The sequence below is a fragment of the Polypterus senegalus genome, chromosome 9 (assembly GCF_016835505.1).
Source record: "Polypterus senegalus isolate Bchr_013 chromosome 9, ASM1683550v1, whole genome shotgun sequence".
In the NCBI taxonomy this organism is placed as follows: domain Eukaryota; kingdom Metazoa; phylum Chordata; class Cladistia; order Polypteriformes; family Polypteridae; genus Polypterus; species Polypterus senegalus.
This window is the reverse complement of record NC_053162.1, coordinates 127,989,970-128,012,438: the sequence shown is the minus strand read 5'-3', so window position 1 is coordinate 128,012,438 and position 22,469 is coordinate 127,989,970. Positions and strand designations below refer to the sequence as shown.

At 36.6% G+C, this 22,469-nt stretch overlaps 1 protein-coding gene across 5 annotated transcripts in view; it reads left to right on the top strand.

The window, feature by feature from the left end:
- LOC120535772 (amiloride-sensitive sodium channel subunit alpha-like) overlaps positions 1-22,469 on the top strand; it is a 77,229-nt gene that overhangs the window by 16,129 nt on the left and 38,631 nt on the right. For all 5 annotated transcript variants that reach the window (XM_039763825.1, XM_039763824.1, XM_039763827.1 and 2 more), the window contains exon 3: positions 15,422-15,560. In XM_039763825.1, the coding sequence (XP_039619759.1) occupies positions 15,422-15,560 (139 nt within the window). The remainder of the gene's footprint in view (positions 1-15,421; positions 15,561-22,469) is intronic.

Below are 22,469 nucleotides of genomic sequence, written 5' to 3'. Positions count from 1 at the left end.
TTTAAACCTCCAATTTATTTTTAATGATGAAAATGGAAGTGAAGGACCTATAGTGCTTATAGTACTTCTGTGGCATAATATTAGGTTTTTATGTGCTACATTTTACACTTTCAAACTTTCACAACAGTAGACAGCTTAGTTCTCTGGTTTGGTCTATTATTATTTCATAATTAGAATCTACCACATGGGGGCATGAGCAGTACAAAGAGCCATACCTTAAGTTTATTTATTATTTGCCATCTTCAAACAGACCAGACTGCTTGCAAAAGATATGGTAAAATCACAAATACTTCTTTTAATAGCAAACCATATGTAGGCCGGGACATTTACTGAGCCTTTATTTAAAGAAATAAGTTCATTCAGATGCATGTTAGATTTTTGGTAGATGACAGAATTTTGGAGTTAAAATATTAAAATACCAGCAAACAATATGAAAGAGCAGCAGCGGTAAATTTGAAGCAAGACACTCGCTATAAATCAATATTTGCATTCATAGCTTGGCAGTTACAATAACAGTATTGTGTCAAGTCTGGAATAAGAATTGTAATGGTAGAAATATGATGAATAACAAAACATTAGGATGTCTGCATTTAGAAAAATTTAAAAACCTATAAATTGAAAATACAACTAGTTGTGGATGGCCATAAGGACAATTGATACAGTGTTAGTGAGTAAGTGCAATAGTGCTAACGTTTTGACTCAAATTTCTATAAGTACATAGCAGAATCTGTCCTGAGAATCCACTGTAAATTCAATTGTTTAAAATTGTTAGTTACACTATACTAGAAATACCAATCCAGATTTGTGTGAACTTGCTAAGGATGACATATTTCTTCATTATTTAGACAGGGGAGATCTGACTCTAAGAGTTTGCTCTCTCACACAAGAGGAAGTCTAGGATACTGGATCTTTTAATATATAAACCTAGTTCCCATATATTTCATACTCAAAATTCAGAACAGCTATTGATATAAGGCAGAGGCAATAGTGTTCTGCTAGAATGAAATTAAAGGCAGACCAAAAGGATCCTGAGATTTTAAATTGATCAGGATATTAACATAGTCAAAAGAAAAGGAAGGTTTCTAAACTGGGAAATCATAACACTAAAGTCAAAACACTGTAGCAAACCCCTGACTTCTAGAAATCACTGAAATTGCTACCAGATTTATGCAGCAAAGAAGCTGATATTCTTTTAAAATGAGGGATGGATAGAATCAGGCTAACACCTAAGTCCTACAATATTTCCACCCTGACACCTGAATATTAACGACACCTCAGGAATATGCCAATATAGATTAAACACATCCAACAAACAATACAGGTTAAATCCTATTATAGCAAATACAGAAATAACGACATTTTCAGAGTAATGAATGTTTTTTGTGGGCCCAGACAAACTTTCGCAGAACATCATGTTAAAGGAATTTTAATGAAATGTAAATCTCAGTATAATGAATGTTTTTTTAACCAAAAATGGCCACCAAAGATACAAAAAATACTTGTTTCTCCACCTGCAATAGGTTGTCTCAAAGAAACAGACAGTTTGTTGTGAAATTCATGGTCTTGGGCAGTCTTGGCGAGGGTGTAGGTGTCATACACATAGCCACATTCTGAGACAGTGCTCCACTAAGCATCTGCGTGGGTAATTGTGTTGTGTGTGGATAACGTTCAATTTTCATAGCGCTTCTCAAAGTTTTCTTTGAGATGAATAAAAAAAGTGAGAAAAGGCATTAATTTACACTGAAAGAAAAATTAACAATCCTGGAAAAAGTTGATTCTGGAATGAAAAAAAATTACTTTTCAAAAGCATTTTGGAATGGCACCTTTATCTTCATCTAACAACTCATTTTCATTCTGTATTTTTATACCTGAATTTCTATTACAAAAATAATAACGGCTCATTTTCATTCTGTGTTCGTACCTGTATTTCTATAAAAATAAATCTAACCTCTCGTTTTCATTCTGTGTTCATACCTGTATTTCTATTTAAAAAAAGTTACATCTAATGTCTCATTTTTTATTCTGTATTTTCATACCTGTACAGGTATTTCTTTTAAAAAAAATCTAACATCTCATTTTCAAATAAAATATTTTTGGCAGTTTAAGAAGCGCTGTTTTTTATACAGGTACAGGTCAATCTTGGGTCACAGAGTTGCATCAGAAACAGGAAGATGAGTCCAGGTTTTCAAGGAAAATACAGTTACTTTATTACTGTATAGAAAGGGCAGGTACAGTCTCAAGACTTTACTCAGAATAGGAGATGTTGGGAGCTGTGGCACAGACAATCATCCTGCTTTAGCTCCCATCTTCAGATTAGAAGTACAAACTATTGGCTTGGAATCACCACTGTGGCAGACACAGTCTGGAGAAGATAGATCAGGAGAGTGTGAGGAAGAGCAGATCAAAGCCCGGTGTTACATGTTAAACATTGTGCAACACATACGTTACGTGGCGAGTCTGATACTGAAAAGGACAACCAATTGCTTTGCTGTTTAAAGGATGCAGCAGAGCAGCTACAGAGCATCTCAATCTCAGGAAGCCGATAAAGCAATTGAGAATGATAGCACCTTAATCTGAAGGTGTGTCTTGCCCCAATTACATCATCGACACCCCGCAGTTGCGCAACTGCACCCACGGAGACTGACATGGCCAAACGGATTATTTATTAAAAACTGGCCATTCATTCAGAGCTGTGGACCCACTATATCACATGAACACTGCTCCGTTATCCCACCACTGTCCCTCAACATCCATGAGACTTTCTGGTGTGCTTGAACAGTGCAGAGGAGCAGGAGTGACCCAACCCCCAGAGCAGTACTACATCATACAGGGTATCGTCTCTGACCACCTTGCCTGCTCTCTGCAGCAACAGTCCTGCCAGGATCTTGACATTTCTTTTTTCTTTTTTGTCTCTTGATTTCACCTCCAAGCATTCTATTTCTTGCCTGTCCTATTGATCTTCCCTTTTGTTCTCTTCCCCGGCTTCTTTAAAATATTGTGGGTTTATGTGCATTAATTACAACCCTAAAGTGCTAATGTGGAAAGTGGCTAAAATGTAACTGCACAATTAGCTAGTTCCCCTAACAGTAGCCCAGGGCTGCTTGGGTTTATAACCACGTACACCTACACCTTCCCAGAACCTGAGTACATTATTTTTCACTAAAAACACACACTTCCATGGACCTAAAAATGTACGTTACCACACACATGAAATCATTTCGAACCCAAAGAAACAAAAAAATGGCAGTAGACTTCAAAAACCTCAGACAAAAAAGGTCCGACCAACCCTATTTCAGGCCTGGACCCCAGGAACAAACCTCAACCCAAGTGACCTAATGGAAACTCAAAAGATAGGCTTTCTCACCTACACAGGTTCAAAATGGAGCATACACCTTTAAAATACAAATATTAAAGACAGGGTAGGAAAAAAACATGAACATGTATTGCATCTTTAAATGTTTAGTTTTGTTTACTTTAGTTTACCCTTACTGTCCACAAGTGATTAGCTTTAATCCAGTCAGCAAGAGCACATTTATGCATACAAGGCATGCAATAATATACAAATTAGTAACATATTTATATACAGTATGTAAAAGTAGAATTCTAAAATAGTTACTTATTTCATCAAAACTAAAACTGGCCTGTTTAAAAGTCTTATTACCATCAGTACAGTATAAAACCATTTCTGTTTTAGATTTTGGCAACAAGTATCACCTTAAAGAATTTTAAAATTTGGAACCAATTATTTAAGTAGTGTGTCTGGTCCTTTACAATCTTATCCTCTTTTGATATACGATTCTTGGAGCCCTAATTGCAATTGCCCACAGAGAGTAGACCCCAAATGGATTCTTTTCTTAAGTGTATTTTTTCTATTCACAGAGAGTCCCCCGAACCAGTCTAGTATGCTTTCAATATAATATGTACAATAGTCTCCTAGAATACTAGTTGAACTGTTAATTTTCCTCAGAGTCATGACTGCATCCTCAAATGAACAGTTCTGTTTGTAGGCAAACTAAAATGGATCCAAAGAGGAACTGACCTGAAGGTGAACAAGAATTAGCTGCTTCAGATATTTTGCCAAGAGTGATGTAAGTGTCACTGGAAAATAATCATATTGTTTGATTGGACAGTTATTTCAAAGTTCTTCCAAAGCTTTTTACACTCTGTGCTGTTTAAAGGTGCAATTGAAAAGCTGACATAAGATTCCAGAGAGCTCTCTACAATGTTCTTTAAGGACCATCCCCTTAATTAGATCACTTCCTGGAGCTTTGTAAGACTTCACCATCCTTCAAACTTCTCTCACATTAAGTGAAAGTACAGTTGTGGCCAGATGTTTTAAGAATGACACAAATATTAATTTTCATAAAGTCTGCTTCCTCAGTTTTTATGATGGCAATTTGCATATACTCCAGAATGTTATGAAGAGTGATTAGATGAATTGCAATTAATTGCAAAGTACCCCTTTGCCATAAAAATGAACTTAATCCCAAAAAACAACATTTCCAATGCTGTTGTGAAAAAGGCTTCGAGGCATCCAAGAAAGTCTAGCAAGTGCTCGGGCCGTCTCCTAAAGTTGATTCAGCTGCACCGCCACCAACAAAAACTCACAAATTCTGACACATTCCAAACATTGATTATGCAAGAATGGGCTGCCATCAGTCAGGATGTGATACAGAAGTTGATTTAAAGCATACCAGGGCAAATTACAGAGGTCTTGAAAAAGAAGGGCCAACACTGCAAATATTGACTCTTTGCATAAATGTAACGTAGTTATCAATAAAAGCCTTTGAAACTTATGAAATGCCTGTAATTATACTTCAGTATAACATAGAAACATCTGACAAAAAGATCTAAAAATACTGAAGCAGCAAAGTTTGTGCAAACCAATACTTGTGTCATTCTCAGAACTTTTGGCCATGACTGTAATTGGGCCTCTGCTTACCGGGAGTTGTAAATGCAAATCCTTGATTAAGTAATAATCAGTTAGTCAGTTATTTGAATTTGTTCACATTTACTTATTTGCCCAAAAATAATGCTTTACATTTTGCCTGAATTGTTTCTTTTATTTTTTTGTAAACCATAGTTTATCATTTGGATAACATTAAATTGTTATTGTCTCTATTGAAGAATGAATATAACCCGTTACATCTGTAGTAGATTCTCTCAGAGAGCGGTTGTTAATAAATTACTGTCGATCAATAGAAGATAAACTCTCTCTCTCTGCCACGTAGCTGAACCTGAATGTGTTTAATTCGCACTTTTTCTCGTTTTACATTGTAAGAAGGAAGCAAATGCATGGCATAGTGGTCAGAAGTACCAACAGGTACTTTCCATGGTTATATATAAGCTCCTTTACATCTTGTCTGAAAGAAAGGACCTGAGTTGCCTTGAAAGCTTGCATATTGTAATCTTTTTTAGTTAGCCAATAAAAGGTGTCATTTTGCTTGACTTTTCACTACATTCATAATGGCTAACATGATACAACACCCTAGTACTATAAGCTTCTTTAAAATTCCCATAATGGAAATTCAGCATTCTCTGTAATCTTCTGTTACATATTAGACTTTGCATATTTTTCATATGTTGATGACAAAGAGCTGGGAGAGCCAGAGTTAAAGTTACCCAAAATTAATTTGGGGCATTTGGGGAGTTATGTTTTTATTTTTTAATATACTGGTTATTATCTGTGAGCCATAAGCTGTGTCTGCTGCCAGAGGCGTATACACAACCACCACGATTTGTCTGATCTTGTGTGAAAGGTAATAGGAGTACAGATAGACATACAGCAGTTCAATATCTAATGAACACATTTTACATTTCACCCACAAAACTGAACATCATCACTGATTAATACAGAAGCGCAGATAACCACCTGTTGCTACCAGACCTCTGTATGCACAAACCTGTCCCAGTAAGCCATTCAACTCAAGCGCTTCATTTGGTACATGATCCTTAGATAACCACACGTCAGTGAAACACAAGATATATGCACCTCTATATTCTTGCATATAATGTAAATTAACAGTGCGCTCATTGATTTTACTTCTCTAAGACCTAACATTTGGCAGGAAAATTAGTAAGCAGTCATGGCCTTGTTTTCCCTAGCTGAAACATACCTACACAATCTGCCCCGCTTACATGTTATATGTTGGAACTGCGGATATCTCTCTCAACACTTAAGTTACTCCTTAAGAATTTCTATGGTAAAATCACGCATATCAATTTGTCATTTATAAATAACGGTGTTAAATCAGTTCCATTACTACTAAAATACACAACAAATTAAACAAAATAAAAATAACAAAACAAGACAGTTGTCTTTCATGAGTTGCCAAAAGAGCCTTGAGGAGTATTTTGGAGGGATCACAAACCCTTCTCAACATGTTTCTGTGTTATTATCTATACTAATAAAAGGCAAAGCCCTCACTAACTCACTCACTCACTCACTCACTGACTCACTCACTCATCACTAATTCTCCAACTTCCCGTGTAGGCAAAAGGCTGAAATTTGGCAGGCCCATTCCTTACAGCTTACTTACAAAAGTTTGTCAGGTTTCATTTCGATCTTCTACGCGTAATGGTCATAACTGGAACCTATTTTTTCGTCCATATACTATAATAGACTTCTGCTCGATGGCCGTGGGAGGCGGAGTTACGCCTCCCACGTAATTTAGTGCCTGCCCATATAAGGCAGCCCGTCAGCGGCAATCCAATAGAAACACTGCCGCTAAATATTCACGGGTGAAGGACTGTGCTTATGCAGACGAAGATGAGATGGTCAGGGTGGTGTTTGGCACAAACTCAGCAAAACTGCGAGAGAAACTTTTAAGTGCCGGGTCTTAGCTAACATTAAATACAGCCGTGGACATCACACGAGATGGCACCAGCACAGCTGGGAACCTTCGATGCATGTACACTGAGCGGCTGTGAACTGACACAGTGCACAGACAAAAAACAACAGTTCCAAAGAGTGCTGAAGAAAAAACGAATTACACAATTGAGAAGGCAGCAAAAAAATATGAATCGTGTGACACATACAAGCATATTCATCAGAGCAGCTACTGCGGAAACAAAGCACACGGTGGAAAAAGTCAATGTCCTGCTAAAGGAAGACAGTGTAAAAAAAAAACCGTGCATGCAGTGTGTCACGTCTCAGATAAAGAGGAAGACGAGCTGTTTATTGATGCAGTAAGAAACAAATCAATGAATGAAACCTGTTATCTTTACAACGATTGACAAACACGGAATGTAACACAACACATCCTACAAATACGAACCTGATTGAAAGAAATAATGATAATCAAATCCTTGATGTCAGCAACACTCATAACACTCACAAAACAATTACTGTATATTGACAATCATGTTACGTTATTTTTAAAATGTTCCCTTTTCTTTTTCATAACTTCTTTAACACACTACTTCTCCGCTGCGAAATGCGGGTATATATATATATGGGATTAATAAAGTATCTATCTATCTATCTATATGTATGTACGCGCGCCCTCACCTCTGTTACGGCTGCCTATTTGGCCAAAAATGATAATAATTGAACAATATGCTTGCTCCTGGAAAGAGACATCAACAGTCCGGTGCCGAGAAACGAAAGAAAAAAAAAACCCAAGATGAAGCCCGTGCATGTAACCAAATCTCTGAATTGCTCTGCGCATAGCAATGATGCTCCCTGTAACTGTTGCCTCTGCTGAGCGAAGTTTTTCTAAAATGAAGCTCATCAAAACGTACTTGCGCTCATCTATGGCACAAGAGCGCATCAGTGGTCTGGCAGTTGTCAGCATCAACTCTGAATTAGCAATGGCTTTATCATATGAAGAGCTCATTTACGACTTTGCCTCAAGAAAAAGCAGAAGTGTGCCTTTGTAAATTTTGAACTTTGGAAAGCTCCAGCAGATGACAGTGTTGATTTTATTTCAGTATATTATTGTTTATTTTATTTATTATAAATGTTTTATTTAAAGTGTAATTTTAGTTTGTATTTTTTGCTGTAGAGCTACAATTGCAATTTATAAATGATACAATTTATTTATGTATTTACTTTTATTTGAATAAAGTTCTATTTTGGCCCCTATAGTAGGTGTTTTTTTATTATTTTATTTTTACTTCCGTAATATTTGGGGGAGGGGGCACAAAAGTAAATTTCTGCTTAGGGCACCCATTTGGCCAGCAGCGGCCCTGTACATCGATTACATTGATGCACACATCAGAGCTACAAAAATGTTACAGTGGGAATAAAGCACGTTCCTACGACTGATCGGAGGAAAATTTCATTTCAAGAGACTACCCGACGGAGACCTTGATAAAAACATGGTTTTCTGCACACTGAAAAGCAAGCAAAATTAGATGCATTACAGAAAGCGGACTTTGTGGCTCTTACTGGGGATCATTGGACTTCCGTGACTGTTAGTAATTCTAATTACATCTAATTACAAAATGTTCAATGATCACACTGTTTTAACCTAATGTACAAAATAATTTTGGCTAATGTTACTCACAGTTTAAAGATGAAGCTGGTCAAATTACCTTTTATGTTTCTGACTTATTTTTTTAAGAAGAAAACATGCACTTTATGTAGAAATTTTGGTTATTATTATTTAAAGACAATACCATTCTGAAAATGTACTTAAAGTACTTAATCTACCACTTTATTTTTAAGTCTGCCCAATTTTAGCCAGGGATGATATTTTTGTTTCTGTTATGAATTCAAATGCAGTTTAAAAGCATTTTTTTTTCAGAAATTAAAAGAGCTTGAGTTTACAATATTCATGTCCATGTCTATTATTTGATTCTGTCACCCAGTAAAACCCTTTTAAATTAAAAAAAAACATTTGCGAACTGGGGCAAATTGTCATGTGTGATTACATACGATTAATCAAGGTTAATTATTACACAGCCTCTAATTAATTAGATTAATTTTTTTAATTGAGTCCCACCCTTAATATATATATATGTAGGTTATTTATATATGTAGATTTCTATATATATATATGTGTATATACAGTATATATGTAGATATGTATATATATGTATATATATGTAGTGTGTGTATTTGTATATGTGTATATATGTATATATGTATGTATATATATATGATGTGTATATATATGTTTATATGTGTGTGTGTGTGTGTATATATATATATATATATAAATATATATATTCCAGCAACACTCATGACAATGACATCACAATTACATTGTCAATCATATTACGTTATTATTAAAATGTTTCCTTTTCTTTTTCATTACTTCTTTAAAACACTACTTCTCCACTGCGAAGCGCAGGTATTTTGCTAGTATATACATATATATGTATTTGTGTGTATATATGTGTGTGTATGTATGTATTTGTGTATGTATATGTATGTGTGTATATGTAGATATGTATATATATGTATATATATGTGGATGTATGTGTATATATGTATATATACAGTATGTATGTATATATGTGTGTGTATATATATATATATATATATATATATATATATATATGACAGCAACACTCATCACTCACAACAGTGACGAAACAATTACATTGACAATCATGTTACGTTATTTTCAAAATGTTTCCTTTTCTTTTTCATTACTTCTTTAACACAGTACTTCTTTGCTGCGAAGCACGGGTATTTTGCTAGTCTATACTAATGAAAGGCAAAGCCCTCACTCACTCACTCACTCACCCATCACTATTTCTCCAACTTACCGTGTAGGTAGAAGGCTGACATTTGGCAGGCTCATTCCTTACAGCTTACTTACAAAAGTTAAGCAGGTTTCATTTCGAAATTTTACACATGACGGCCATAACCTTCTACAACGTCCGCCATGTTGAACTTTCTTATTTATGGCCCCATGTTCATGAAATTTGGTAGGCCGCTACCCTGCGCTAACCGAAACTGACATACGTACTTAATTCAGTGGTATGATGCCACTGTCGGCCACCATATTGAACTTTCCAACGTCATTAATACTTCCTGTGTAAGTAAAAGGCTGACCCTATCTTCACGAAATTTGGTAGCTGGCTTCCCTGCTTTAACCAAAACCGATGTACGTACTTATTTCGGTGGTATGATGCCACTATCGGCCGCCATATTGAACTTTCCAATGTCACTAATTCTCCAACTTCCCGTGTAGGTAGAAGGCTGAAATTTGACAGGCTCATTCCTTACAGCTTACTTACAAAAGTTAAGCAAGTTTCATTTAGAAATTCTACACGTAACAGTCATAACGGTCGACAACATCCGCCATGTTGAACTTTCTTATTTATGGCCCCATCTTCACGAAATTTGGTAGGCAGCTTCCCTGCGCTAACCGACACCAATGTACGTACTTATTTCGGTGGTATGATGCCACTGTCGGCCACCATATTGAACTTTTCAACGGTCTTTGTTACTTATGGGTCCATCTTCAGGAAATTTGGTACGCGGGTTCCCAACGCTAACTGAATCCTACTTATGTACATGTATACGTCCATAGCTTGCAGCTCGGTCACCGTGTGAGGCGGCGTTGGGTCCCCCATCCCAACGCCTCCCACGTTGTTGGCTGCCTGCCTATATAGGGCCGTCCGTCGCTCCAGTCTCTACATTCCCTTCCTTGCATCGCCACGGGATTCACGTCTCCTTGCTGATAACTACAGCCTTTTTATTTAATCCACGGCTTCTCCGCTGTTTTATTGTTCATTTATTACGATTATAGTTATTGTGTAGTTATTTTAGACTTACTTTACATTGTTTAGGTAACCATTTCCTTTATCATTCCAACTGTACCCCCATTAACATGTCTATCGAGGTGATCACCATCGATCAAAGAACTGTCATTTACCAAGTGGTTTCCATGCCCGGAGATGGCATCTACCTTTTCCATTCTCTTTGTTACGTATTGCACGGCCATATCAGGCTCACTCTTGATATCCGGAGGAACATTGTGTCTTATGTATTGAATGACTGGGACAGGTTCAAGGTGTGGACTGATGACGGTACAGGAGATAATTATACTACACAGGAGCACTATAAGAGTGAAATGCTTAAGCCCTTCACCTATGGTTCTGCATGTGAGTTGATGGCTGCTGCTGAATTATTCGGTTGTCACTTTCAAGTGTACCGAAATGGCCAAATATTTTACACCTTTGGACACCCGCCAATGCCTCTTAAACATCTTAGATTCACAGGTGACAATTTCAGTAGTGGACACTTTGATGTTTATGAATGTTTAAACTCTCAAAAGCTGGATGTGAAGTTATTGATGAAACCGGTTGTATGCTTACAACGCTTGACAGAGGCCGGATGTCACTTCAACACAAGTCCTGCAAATACTGTCGTAATTGAAATAAACCATGAAACTCAAACCGATTATGACAGCAGCAATCCAAGCTGTGAGATTTGAAACAAGATTGCTTTTCATATGGCCAACTGTATGTTGCATGCTCAAGAGTAAGCTCAGCGCACAGCTTGGTCATATTACAACCGGAGGGCTAAACTGACAATGCGGCATACAAAGAGATCCTTAACAAATAATTATTGGTATATTTTCCCTCAGTTTAAAAAGGTTTAATTTTCTTCTTAATAAAAATTTTAAGGCAGTACTTTGCTGCTGCGAGGCGCGGGTATTTTGCTAGTTATTAATAAACACTACAGAATCCAGAAACAGAATAAAATGAAAAATTACAACAGGTTTCTAATCAAAAATACAATTCCAAAGCTGATAAGTTTTCTTCAGTATTGGCTAAAATACTGCTGCAGTAAGTACCCTAACTGCCTAACTGGGTGGCCCTGCCACTTTAGGTTCCATATACGGACAGCAGAGAACATAGCAAATAACACTAAGCACATAGCTAATATAAAAACTAAATTAATAAACACCATATCAATGAAAATGATAATAGTACATAAATACAAGCACAAAAGACAATTATATATATATATATATATATTACATATTATATATTATGAGGGGCCTTTCAGGAAAAAAAGATTGGTCAATAAATATATACATTGGTTCAGATATATATATCGGTTTGGATACATTGGTTTGAATATATACATTGGTTTTAATACATCCATTCAGATATATATATCGGTTCAGATATATACATTGGTTGGGATACATTGGTTGAGATATATACATCGGTTTGAATACATCCGTTCAGATATATACATTGGTTTAGATACATTGGTTGACATATATATAAATTAGTTTGCATAGATGCGTTCTGATATATGTACATTGGTTGAGATACATCCATTTAGATACATAAATTGGTTTGAATACATCCATTCAAATATATACATTGGTTGAGATATATATATAATGGTTGATATACATTGGTTTAGATATATATATTGGTTTAAATAGATTGATTTAGATATGTACATCGGTTCAGATACATCCATTCAGATATATATATTGGTTCAGATGGCTCAATTCAGATATATATATTGGTTGGGATTTACAGGCAGGCATAATGTGGCCACCCAAGTTTAGCATCTCCCTTTGGCTTCATCATTGCTTCAACACTGTTGTCATTATTGTGCATATTTTATACAAGTAGCATATGCTTGTCTGTCGCGTTTTGTTTCGTAAGCCCTCTTGGTTGGGGGTCCTCGATTTCAAAGCACTTTTTTCCTTTCATTATTTAAAACACTCACACAGATACCTGCCTCCTCGCCCCACTCTGTCTCACCCCAGCTCATTGTACACACCTCACTCACTCCCTCTTGTTCCTCCCATGACAGATTCTTCTCAAAAACTGAGCTACCAGAAAGCATTGATCGCAACCGCAGTAGGTCCCATTTTTTCACCTCATGAGATGCTGGGTTATCATTGACTGAAAGCCGCCCGGTGATATCTATTATTCCGTATTGCAAGCATTTCATTAGAGGGCGATCTGCTTCAGCAAGGAACTTAGTCCCATCTGCTGAAAGGATGTTATGGAGGAAAACACTGGAGTTGATCTGTTTCTTTTAAATGTTGATGAGGGATCAAAATGACCAGAATATTCCTGCTTCACAAATAACTGATGTTTAACTGTTTTTATAGTAAAACTGACAAAACCACACGCAAGCATTACACGCTTACACACACACTCAAACTCACAAATTGTGGGTCGCACATACTACTGATTAAGGGTATCTATCAAGGATATATATTTTTCACCCCATAAAACAGGTTCTTCTCAAAAGCTGAATTACCAGGAAGCATTGATAGCAACCACAGTACCTCCCATTTTTTCACCTCAACAGATGATGGTTTATCATTGAACGAAAGCTGCCCGGTAATTTCTTTTATTCCATATTTGCAGCATTTCATTAAAGGGTGATCTGTTTCATCAAGGACATTAGTCCTGTTTGCTGAAAGGATGTCATGGAGGAAACCACTAGAATAGCGCTGTTTCATCTGAATGTTTATCAGTGATCAGGAATCAGAATCATCAGAATATCCCTGCTTCACAAATATATATATAACATATATATATATATATATATATATATATTGTGTTACACGTGCGACTAGGAAGGAGGTGAGTGGACCAAGTGGAGGTAATTACCTGCCAAGCCAGAGGGTGGCGGGTGCACTAAACCTACATCTGTTATCACTTCCAGTTCTGGCTCCCAGACTGACACCACTTCCAGTTCCTGTGCCCAGACTGACGTCACTTCTGGTTCTGGCCAGATGACATCACTTCCAGTTCATGGCTTATAAAACCACCATCTTTCAAAACCTCATCAGTTCAGTTCAGCACTCAAAACCATGCACATGACTTGAAAATCCTTGTTGCAGCCAGGGACAATATATGGGCGGCTGCCCCAAACTATTTTGTGTGTGTCGAGGCTGTTAATTTCACAATATGTATATGCTCTTCATTTCACTATACTATACTATATATATATATATATATATAATATATATATATATACTGTATATACTGTATATAAATAATATAAAAATTATTTTAAATAATAAGGAAAATATTAAATAATCAACAAGTAAACTTAAACCAGCATTAACAGTCCTGGCTGTACCATAAGAGCGTCTTTTACATGAAAAAACAAAAATGGCATTGTGATAACTGCAAAAATAGTGAAAATAAACTGAAAGTAAAATACTAAATTGACAAACCAAAAAATCATTTAATTAATCACTTCTTGTAATATAACCCCCAAAACCACCTTCACAATCTAACCTGAAAAAAAAACGTATTAAGAGTGCACAAAGTGTAACAGATAAAAGGGGATACTGAACAAATGCGGGAATAGAGAATTGAACAAGAATTGAAGAAACAGGCCCATGCCCTCCATTTTCACCTCCTAATGTTACTGGACTTCACAAGCTTCAAAAAGCACATAAAGAGACCCCCATCTGTTAACCTCATTCTCAAACAATCTCAATCCATACAACGCATGAATAATAACACCCACTCCCTGCCTAAATTCTTTGGATATTTTTTTTTTTTGCACCTCTTTTACCTGAAAAAAAACAAACTGTGGCTAACTCTTCATGAACAGAATAGTTCTTGTCCATGAGCCTCTTTTATTGTTAAATTCTATATATTGCTGGAGAAAGTGTTCATGTTAAAGTTTCCAGTATTTTAAGCATCAATGCAGAAGGAGTTTTTGCCGAGTTGATTCTACTGACCTTCTGTTTGCGCCTATCGCCAAAACTTTTAATATAATATGAAAATAAAAATATTAAAAACAAAATATGATGATAAAGGTAAAAAATAAAAATGCAGTTGTCTCTTGGAGCTACACTACATGTTCATCCACCATGCAGGTTAAAGTGCTGTCCAGAATTTACTCTTATACACAGCATATGTTCATTGGTGTTTTTGAAGGAAGAATACAACTCTTTCATATCTTTATGAAGAGGTGATTTAGGATTAAGCAAATTTTGCAATTTTTATTCATTGTTTTTGTTTATTGTATTTAAGTATTAGTGCTATGTAGTCCCTAAATAATGATTTTTTACTGTAAAATGTTGGTCAATAGGAGTCCTTATACGAATATATGTGTTGCAAGGAATATATTTTACATATTTAATCGTGATCTGCATGAAAAGACACTGTTCAATGTGTGAGAAATGTTATGGTACCACTTCTGTACCCACATTATATAAGCATTTGGTGGCAATATTTAGTCTTTTATATTCTCTCTGTAAACTGCATTAACACATAATATGTTGTTTCCTGCTCGCCACTTTTAAACAGCGTTATCAGATTACATATGTATAGGTAACAATGTAGCCATTATATGTTCTATTTCACATGTGAGTAATGGATTCAATGGAGTAATCAGGCAACCTGGTTGTGAATCCCAGAGAAAAATTAATTTAAATAAAATTCATAACATATTTAAAAAAAATTACATTTATTTAATCTGAGGTACTAATTTTCAGTGTTGTTTTTTCTTTAGGAACAGTGGGCATTCTGTACTGGCAATTTGGCCTTCTGTTTGGTCAATATTTCAGCCATCCTGTTAGCATTGGTGTGAGTGTCAACTTTAATGAGTTGCAGTTTCCTTCTGTTACAGTTTGTACCCTTAACCCATACAGGTAACTTGTCTTATGATTCAGATACTTCTGTGTTTAATACAAAATTAAAACTGTATATCCAATAGCTATTTTCTGTACAATGTATTTTTTTAAATCCTACAAGGCCCACTACACAATCATTGTTATATAGAAAGATGGTTACACAGATGGAAATTTAATTTTTGCTGTACTTAGAAATCACAAACTGTGTATACATAATTAACAGTGAATATAGAATTGATGTTCTATGTGGAGGAAAGTGTGGACTCGTGTTTAAGATAATCTTGTTAATACAGACAGAGGTGTCTGGACTGGTATAAAGTCTATGCACATATATTTTGACCAGACCCAAATTTGTGCACTGTGTTGGATAAGTGGTTCTGTTTAACCATTTTAAATGCCTTATCTGCTTCCATAGATAATAAGATCTCTGGTGTGTTTAATATACATAATAAATCCAGTCTGGTCTTCTAATATTACAGAAGGAAGCTTTGGAGAGTATCTTAGCATCACTATTCAGAAGTAAAACTTGTCTTTTTGATGCACATTGTAATAAGTTCTTATTTTTCTTTGGAAATACAGTGATTAATGCATGATGAAACTTTTGAAGTAGAATTTTGTTGTCTCTGGCATCTATAAATGTTGCTAATAATTGCTAATAATAGTCAAACTAACTTATATATAATGAAAGTCCCAAATTCTGTATCTCGGAAAATTAGAATATTGTGAAAAGGTTCAATATTAAAGACACCTGGTGCCACAATCTAATCAGCTAATTAACTCAAAACACCTGCAAAAGCCTTTAAATGGTCTCTCAGTCTAGTTCTGTAGGCTACACAATCATGGGGAAGACTGCTGACTTGACAGTTGTCCAAAAGACGACCATTGACAACTTGCACAAGGAGGGCAAGACACAAAAGGTCATTGTTAAAGAGGCTGGCTGTTCACAGAGCTCTGTGTCCAAGCACATTAATAGAGAGGCGAAGGGAAGGACAAGATGTGGTAGAAAAAAGTGTACAAGCAATAAGGATAACCGCACCCTGGAGAGGATAGTGAAACAAAAGCCATTCAAAACTGTGGGGGAGATTCACAAAGAGTGGACTGCAGCTGGAGTCAGTGCTTCAAGAACCACCACGCACAGACGTATGCAAGACATGGGTTTCAGCTGTCGCATTCCTTTAGTCAAGCCACTCTTGAACAAGAGACAGCGTCAGAAGCGCCTCGACTGGTCCAAAGTTATGTTCTCTGATGAAAGTAAATTTTGCATTTCCTTTGGAAATCAAGGTCCCAGAGTCTGGAGGAAGAGAGGAGAGGCACAGAATCCACGTTGCTTGAGGTCCAGTGTAAAGTTTCCACAGTCAGTGATGGTTTGGGGTGCCATGTCATCTGCTGGTGTTGGTCCATTGTGTTTTCTGAGGTCCAAGGTCAATGCAGCCGTCTACCAGGAAGTTTTAGAGCACTTCATGCTTCCTGCTGCTGACGAACTTTATGGAGATGCAGATTTCATTTTCCAACAGGACCTGGCACCTGCACAAAGTGCAAAAACTACCAGTACCTGGTTTAAGGACCATGGTATCCCTGTTCTTGATTGGCCAACAAACTCGCCTGACCTTAACCCCATAGAAAATCTATGGGGTATTGTGAAGAGGAAGATGCAATACGCCAGACCCAACAATTCAGAAGAGCTGAAGGCCACTATCAGAGCAACATGGGCTCTCATAACACCTGAGCAGTGCCACAGACTGATTGACTCCATGCCATGCCACATTGCTGCAGTAATCCAGGCCAAAAGAGCCCCAACTAAATATTGAGTGCTGTACATGCTCATACTTTTCATGTTCATACCTTTCAGTTGGTCAACATTTCTAAAAATCCTTTTTGTGCATTGGTCTTAATTGATAATCTAATTTTCCGAGATACTGAATTTGGGACTTTCATTAGTTGTCAGTTATTATCATCAAAAGTAAAAGAAATAAACATTTGAAATACATCAGTCTGTGTAATGAATGAATCTAATATACAAGTTTCACTTTTTGAATGGAATTACTGAAATAAATCAACTTTGTCATGATATTCTAATTTTATGACCGGCACCTGTAGAGAGAGAGAGAGAGAGAGTTCCACTGGGCAGCCATCAGTGCCTGCTGCTTTCCCACTTTGGAGTGATTTTATAGCACCCAGTAGTTCTCAGAGTGGTATTTGTAATGCATCAAAAAACTCATTATTGTATCCACTGAATCCACTGCATCCACTTAACAGGATCATCTCCAGGCAGAGGAGTAGCTTCAGTGACAGACTTTTGTCACTGTCCTGTTCCACTGACAGACTGAGGAGATCGTTCCTCCCCCACACTATGCGACTCTTCAATTCCACCTGGGGGAGTAAATGCGAACATTAATTTTATTTTAATTCTTTTCATTTTTATTACTATTTAATATTGTTCCTTTGTATCAGTATACTGCTGCTGGATTATGTGAATTTCCCCTTGGGATTAATAAAGTATCTATCTATCTATCTCTATCTACCTTCTTTAAACTGAGTAGAATATAAGGACATGATACTCTCTAAATGTGTGAGGTATTTTTTATGGTTAATGGTTTTATCTCCATCTGTGCAGGACATTTATGTAATTGTATAGCAAACTTTCTGCTTCTGGATTTGTTGAACTAACATTTTATTGTCCTTCTCTGCATGTTCATAGTTATGATGTCATAATTTGAAGAGAGTTATTCAATTTGTTTTGTTGTCAGGAAGTTAAACACTAATTGCAGAACCTGTCTATAAAGTGCTTCATTTGAAAACCAGGCATATTCTCAATCTGTTCTCGTAATTTCACTGATTAACTCTGAAGCCTTTATTTTTATGGGAGAAATATGACATAATCTTTCCTCTAAAAAGCCTTCAGAGTATTCCTAGAAAGACCTCTGAAGATGCATTTGTCTGTAAAGAATAATCATTTTGTTTTAGGTGAATTTTCTAAAGTTCTCATCTGCTAATGACAGGAGGTTGGAACACCAGCTATGAAATGAGTTTGTAGGGTGTAGTGATTGAAGCTCCATGAACATAGAGGGACATGGATGGAGATAACAATAGTGTCATACTTACAAGATTTAATAATGGGCAATAAATTATTGTCATTAAAGAAGTAATCAATTCTTGAGTAACTATGATGTACTGGTGAGAAAAAGGAATATGCTGTTGAGTATGGATTTAAGAATTTCCATGGGTCTGATAAGTTATGATCCATTACAAACTGTGCAATTGTGTTTGTGGTATTAGATGTTATTACCATTGAGTTATGTTTTTCAACAAGAACATGTGGTCACTGAAACTGTAAATTTAGTATAAACACTAAAAAGTGTTTCTTTACACAGAAAAAAAATAGACACATGGAATAAATTACCAAGTAGTGTGGTAGAGAGTGGTACTTTAGAGACTTTTAAAACTTGATGTTGTTAGCTGAGGTCTGTTAGCTTTGTTGGGCTAAATGGCCTGTTCTAATTAAAATTGTTCTAATGTTATCCCAATCTCACTTTTTTCTCCCTCATTATTTTTGGCCAGTCTTCCTCCTTGCCAGTTGACTTTCTGTTCCACTCAATTGAAAGTTCAGTGAGTGCCAGTGGATGCAGTTTCAAAAACTTGTACCAGTGTTAGAAATGCCCCCTAAATATCATATACCCATCACACCTGATCTCCCACTGGTGATTCTCTGGTGACTCTAGATTCCCCTGCCTCCCTGAACTCATTGTTCTAAATCAAGAGCCTGGTACCCTTGAAAATTTTCAGTCTACCTCATCATCAAATGTTTGGAAGAATCCCACTGATTTCCACAAGGGAACCCTATTGCTATAACTTACTGTGATGGGTTGTAATACTCCACCAATCTTCCATTACACTATACCTTAAATTCTGTGTACACAAAATTGCTTCCTTGGTGCCTGTTAATCAAGTAAGGGCACACTTTTTCTTACAGATGAAAAGGTGTATCCGATCATCTCATCTGGCATTGGTTCTTACATTGTGGGAATCAAACTAACATCTGGATAGGAGAGGTCCGCTGCCTGTCACGCACTGCAACTGTTATAAAGGGGAAAAGAGGCAATATGAGCAGTGCATTGCTTAGTCAAAAAGGAGCCATACGAGCTTAACAAAGTCCCAGGCAAAACGTTTAAAAAGTGAGGAGTACTTACTGAAGAGTGCAACTGCATGAGAGAGAGTGAGAGAGAGAGAGAGGCAGTGTCTTAGGTATTGCGAGCCAGCTGATGCATCGATAAATGGGAGAGAACTGGGGCAGCACAACATGTGTTGAGTTGCTACGTGCTCTCTGATTGGAGGAATGCGAGTGCATCAGCTGCGACTGTGCCACAATCTCCCTTCGACATATAAAGCTGAGAAATAGACACTAGAAGTTGTCTTTTGACCAGTTCAGGTGTCTGAATAACCTTCAGACCAACATGAGCAGTGAAGATGGAGTCCTGAGTGAGTGTTAAACCCCTTGAATGTCGATAGAGGACTTTAACAATTTTTTTTTCTTTTCTTTAATGTAAAACAATGTTTTTGATTACTCTTTTCAGCTCACTTAATTAACATGCACACGTACCGGTCCCGGTACATAACTACGATTGGACGACGTCACAGCCATGTCACAGCCATGTGTGCATGCCCCTCTGTCATGCACCTCGACATACTACACATCAAATGAAAATTCAGAGTCTCGTCTTTCCGATGATATAAACCATTTTGACACACAACAACCACAGCACTGACACTAAATCCTTTTTACAGAGAAGTAAATACTTTTAAGAGCTGACTTTTCCTACCTTTGACTACCTTTGAAGGCTCTCTGCAAGTCAAACATCAATATTTCCGAGCAACATTGATCTCATTCTGTCCGTAAGGCTCCAGGGAATATAATCCAGTAAAACGATTAGGTCCAAAACACACGATAGATCCTCAAAGGGACAAAAACTCCAGAAAACGTTTCTTAACTTGAGACTAGCTCCGATATTTTTTTTCATTTCTATTGGTCATATCAGACGTAATTTGTTTCTGTCGGCAATAACCATGCTAAAGCATGTTACACGGAAGTGTTAGCTTCTGATTGACACCTAAGTTGGCCAATTACAAGGGGTCTGGGGGGTGACTGGCACCTCGTATAGCCAACGAGTGTCACAGACAGCTGAACGATGACGCACAACTCCAAACCCTGGTAGAATCTACCAGTTTGATTGGACGCTGTGAGTGACACTCCAAACTTACAGCCAATGAGCAGCTGAGCACGCCGATATGTAACTTGCCATGCCAACTTGTAAACAAAACCGATCGGAGCTGCGCAAAGCTGGCATTTGTGCCAGTCTGCAGACTTGGTGCGTGGTTGTTTATTGTGATTTCACCTAGTTTTTTGCATTTTAAATATGGATAAACGTACAGATATATGTAAATACACTCTTGATGAAGTAGTAGAGGCATGTACGCGGCGTGACAGTGATCAATCGGACCAGGATAAGTCTGAGGCAGAGAGCGACATGTGACACGCCCTTGTGCTTTCTGCCTGCTAGGGATTGCTACAATCAGTGGCACATGGAAAAATGCTGAGCTGTGTTGTAACAGTTTGTAAAAATGTATATAGTTTGTGTGCATTTTATTAAAAAAGTAAAAAATAAAATATATATATATATATTTTTAGCCCATAAGACTTGTTTTGACTATGTTTATATTGAAATGTGTATTTTTATTGTTTTTATTATGGAATATGAATTTCCATAACTAATAGAGTGACACTGTATGTAGATATAGATTCCTTTAGGTGTAAGCTTTCAGTAGAGCCCTCATTGATATATGTGGGTTGAAGCATTCAAAAGTTATTACACTTTTCCATACGTTCCAAAATGTGGATAATGGATAAACCATAGGTCCCTCTAAAAGCACCTGGACATGCCCACATAAAACTGGTGTAAAAATGTCATTTTTACAGGTATTCTTTTCAAATTTGAAATGTGAGTAGTCAACAAGTTATTCTGTTGGTACATAGTGTGTTTCTGTCCCCACCTACCTACTGCAGCTATAGAGGCCTTTATTTTCACAAAAAAACTTAGGCGAGAACAAAAAAATTCATTTTTTCTGTGAGTTCTAATGTGCATAACTTTTGATCAGTCACACCTACAGTGATTCTGACTACTAAGGGTGAAACTAGAGAATGTTACCTTTACAAAGAGACCAAACATGTGTTTATACTCCAGATAGTTCAATAACAGCAATGATTCTAATTTGGAGAGGTCAAATTACAAGCGATTTAGCAAAAATGACCCCCTTGATAAGGGTTAAGGGATAAGAATGAAGCACATTTCTTTTTCTATATAGATTTTGTTGTGTAAATACTGCAGTATTTTTGAGTAAGAGTTTATAATTATTTTCCTTTTTTCCTTTCCTGACATTTGATTGGAATAGAAGGAAGAGAAAGGACTGTATTTTTGTAAATATTTGCTGTTTGTTATTTTTACAATTTTATAAATCTGTGGCTGTGTCTCTCTACTCTCACTGTCAATATCCTTGGTCCATGAACTACAAGAATCCAAACTGTAGCATGGTGCCAGTTCCCACTACAAAGGGTTTTGCAGTCACCAGCATTGATTCCTTCCCTAGATATTAACTTTCTAATGTGGTTGATTTGTTCCCGTTCTTCTCTTGGCAACAACCCCAAAATATCAATATAAATATTACAATGTAGAGTAATTTCAGGGTTCTTTTATTTACAACTAAGGCTTAATATTCATCCATAATCTGCTTTTAAGTGTTGTAATTTACGTTGTCAACTCTACAAGGTTTATAAAGTCCACAAATGATAAAATATCCGAGATTTTCTGAATTTTTTAATTTTTCACACTGGATATGGCTATGTTTCTTCACAAATCTGCCCACATACTACTTGCT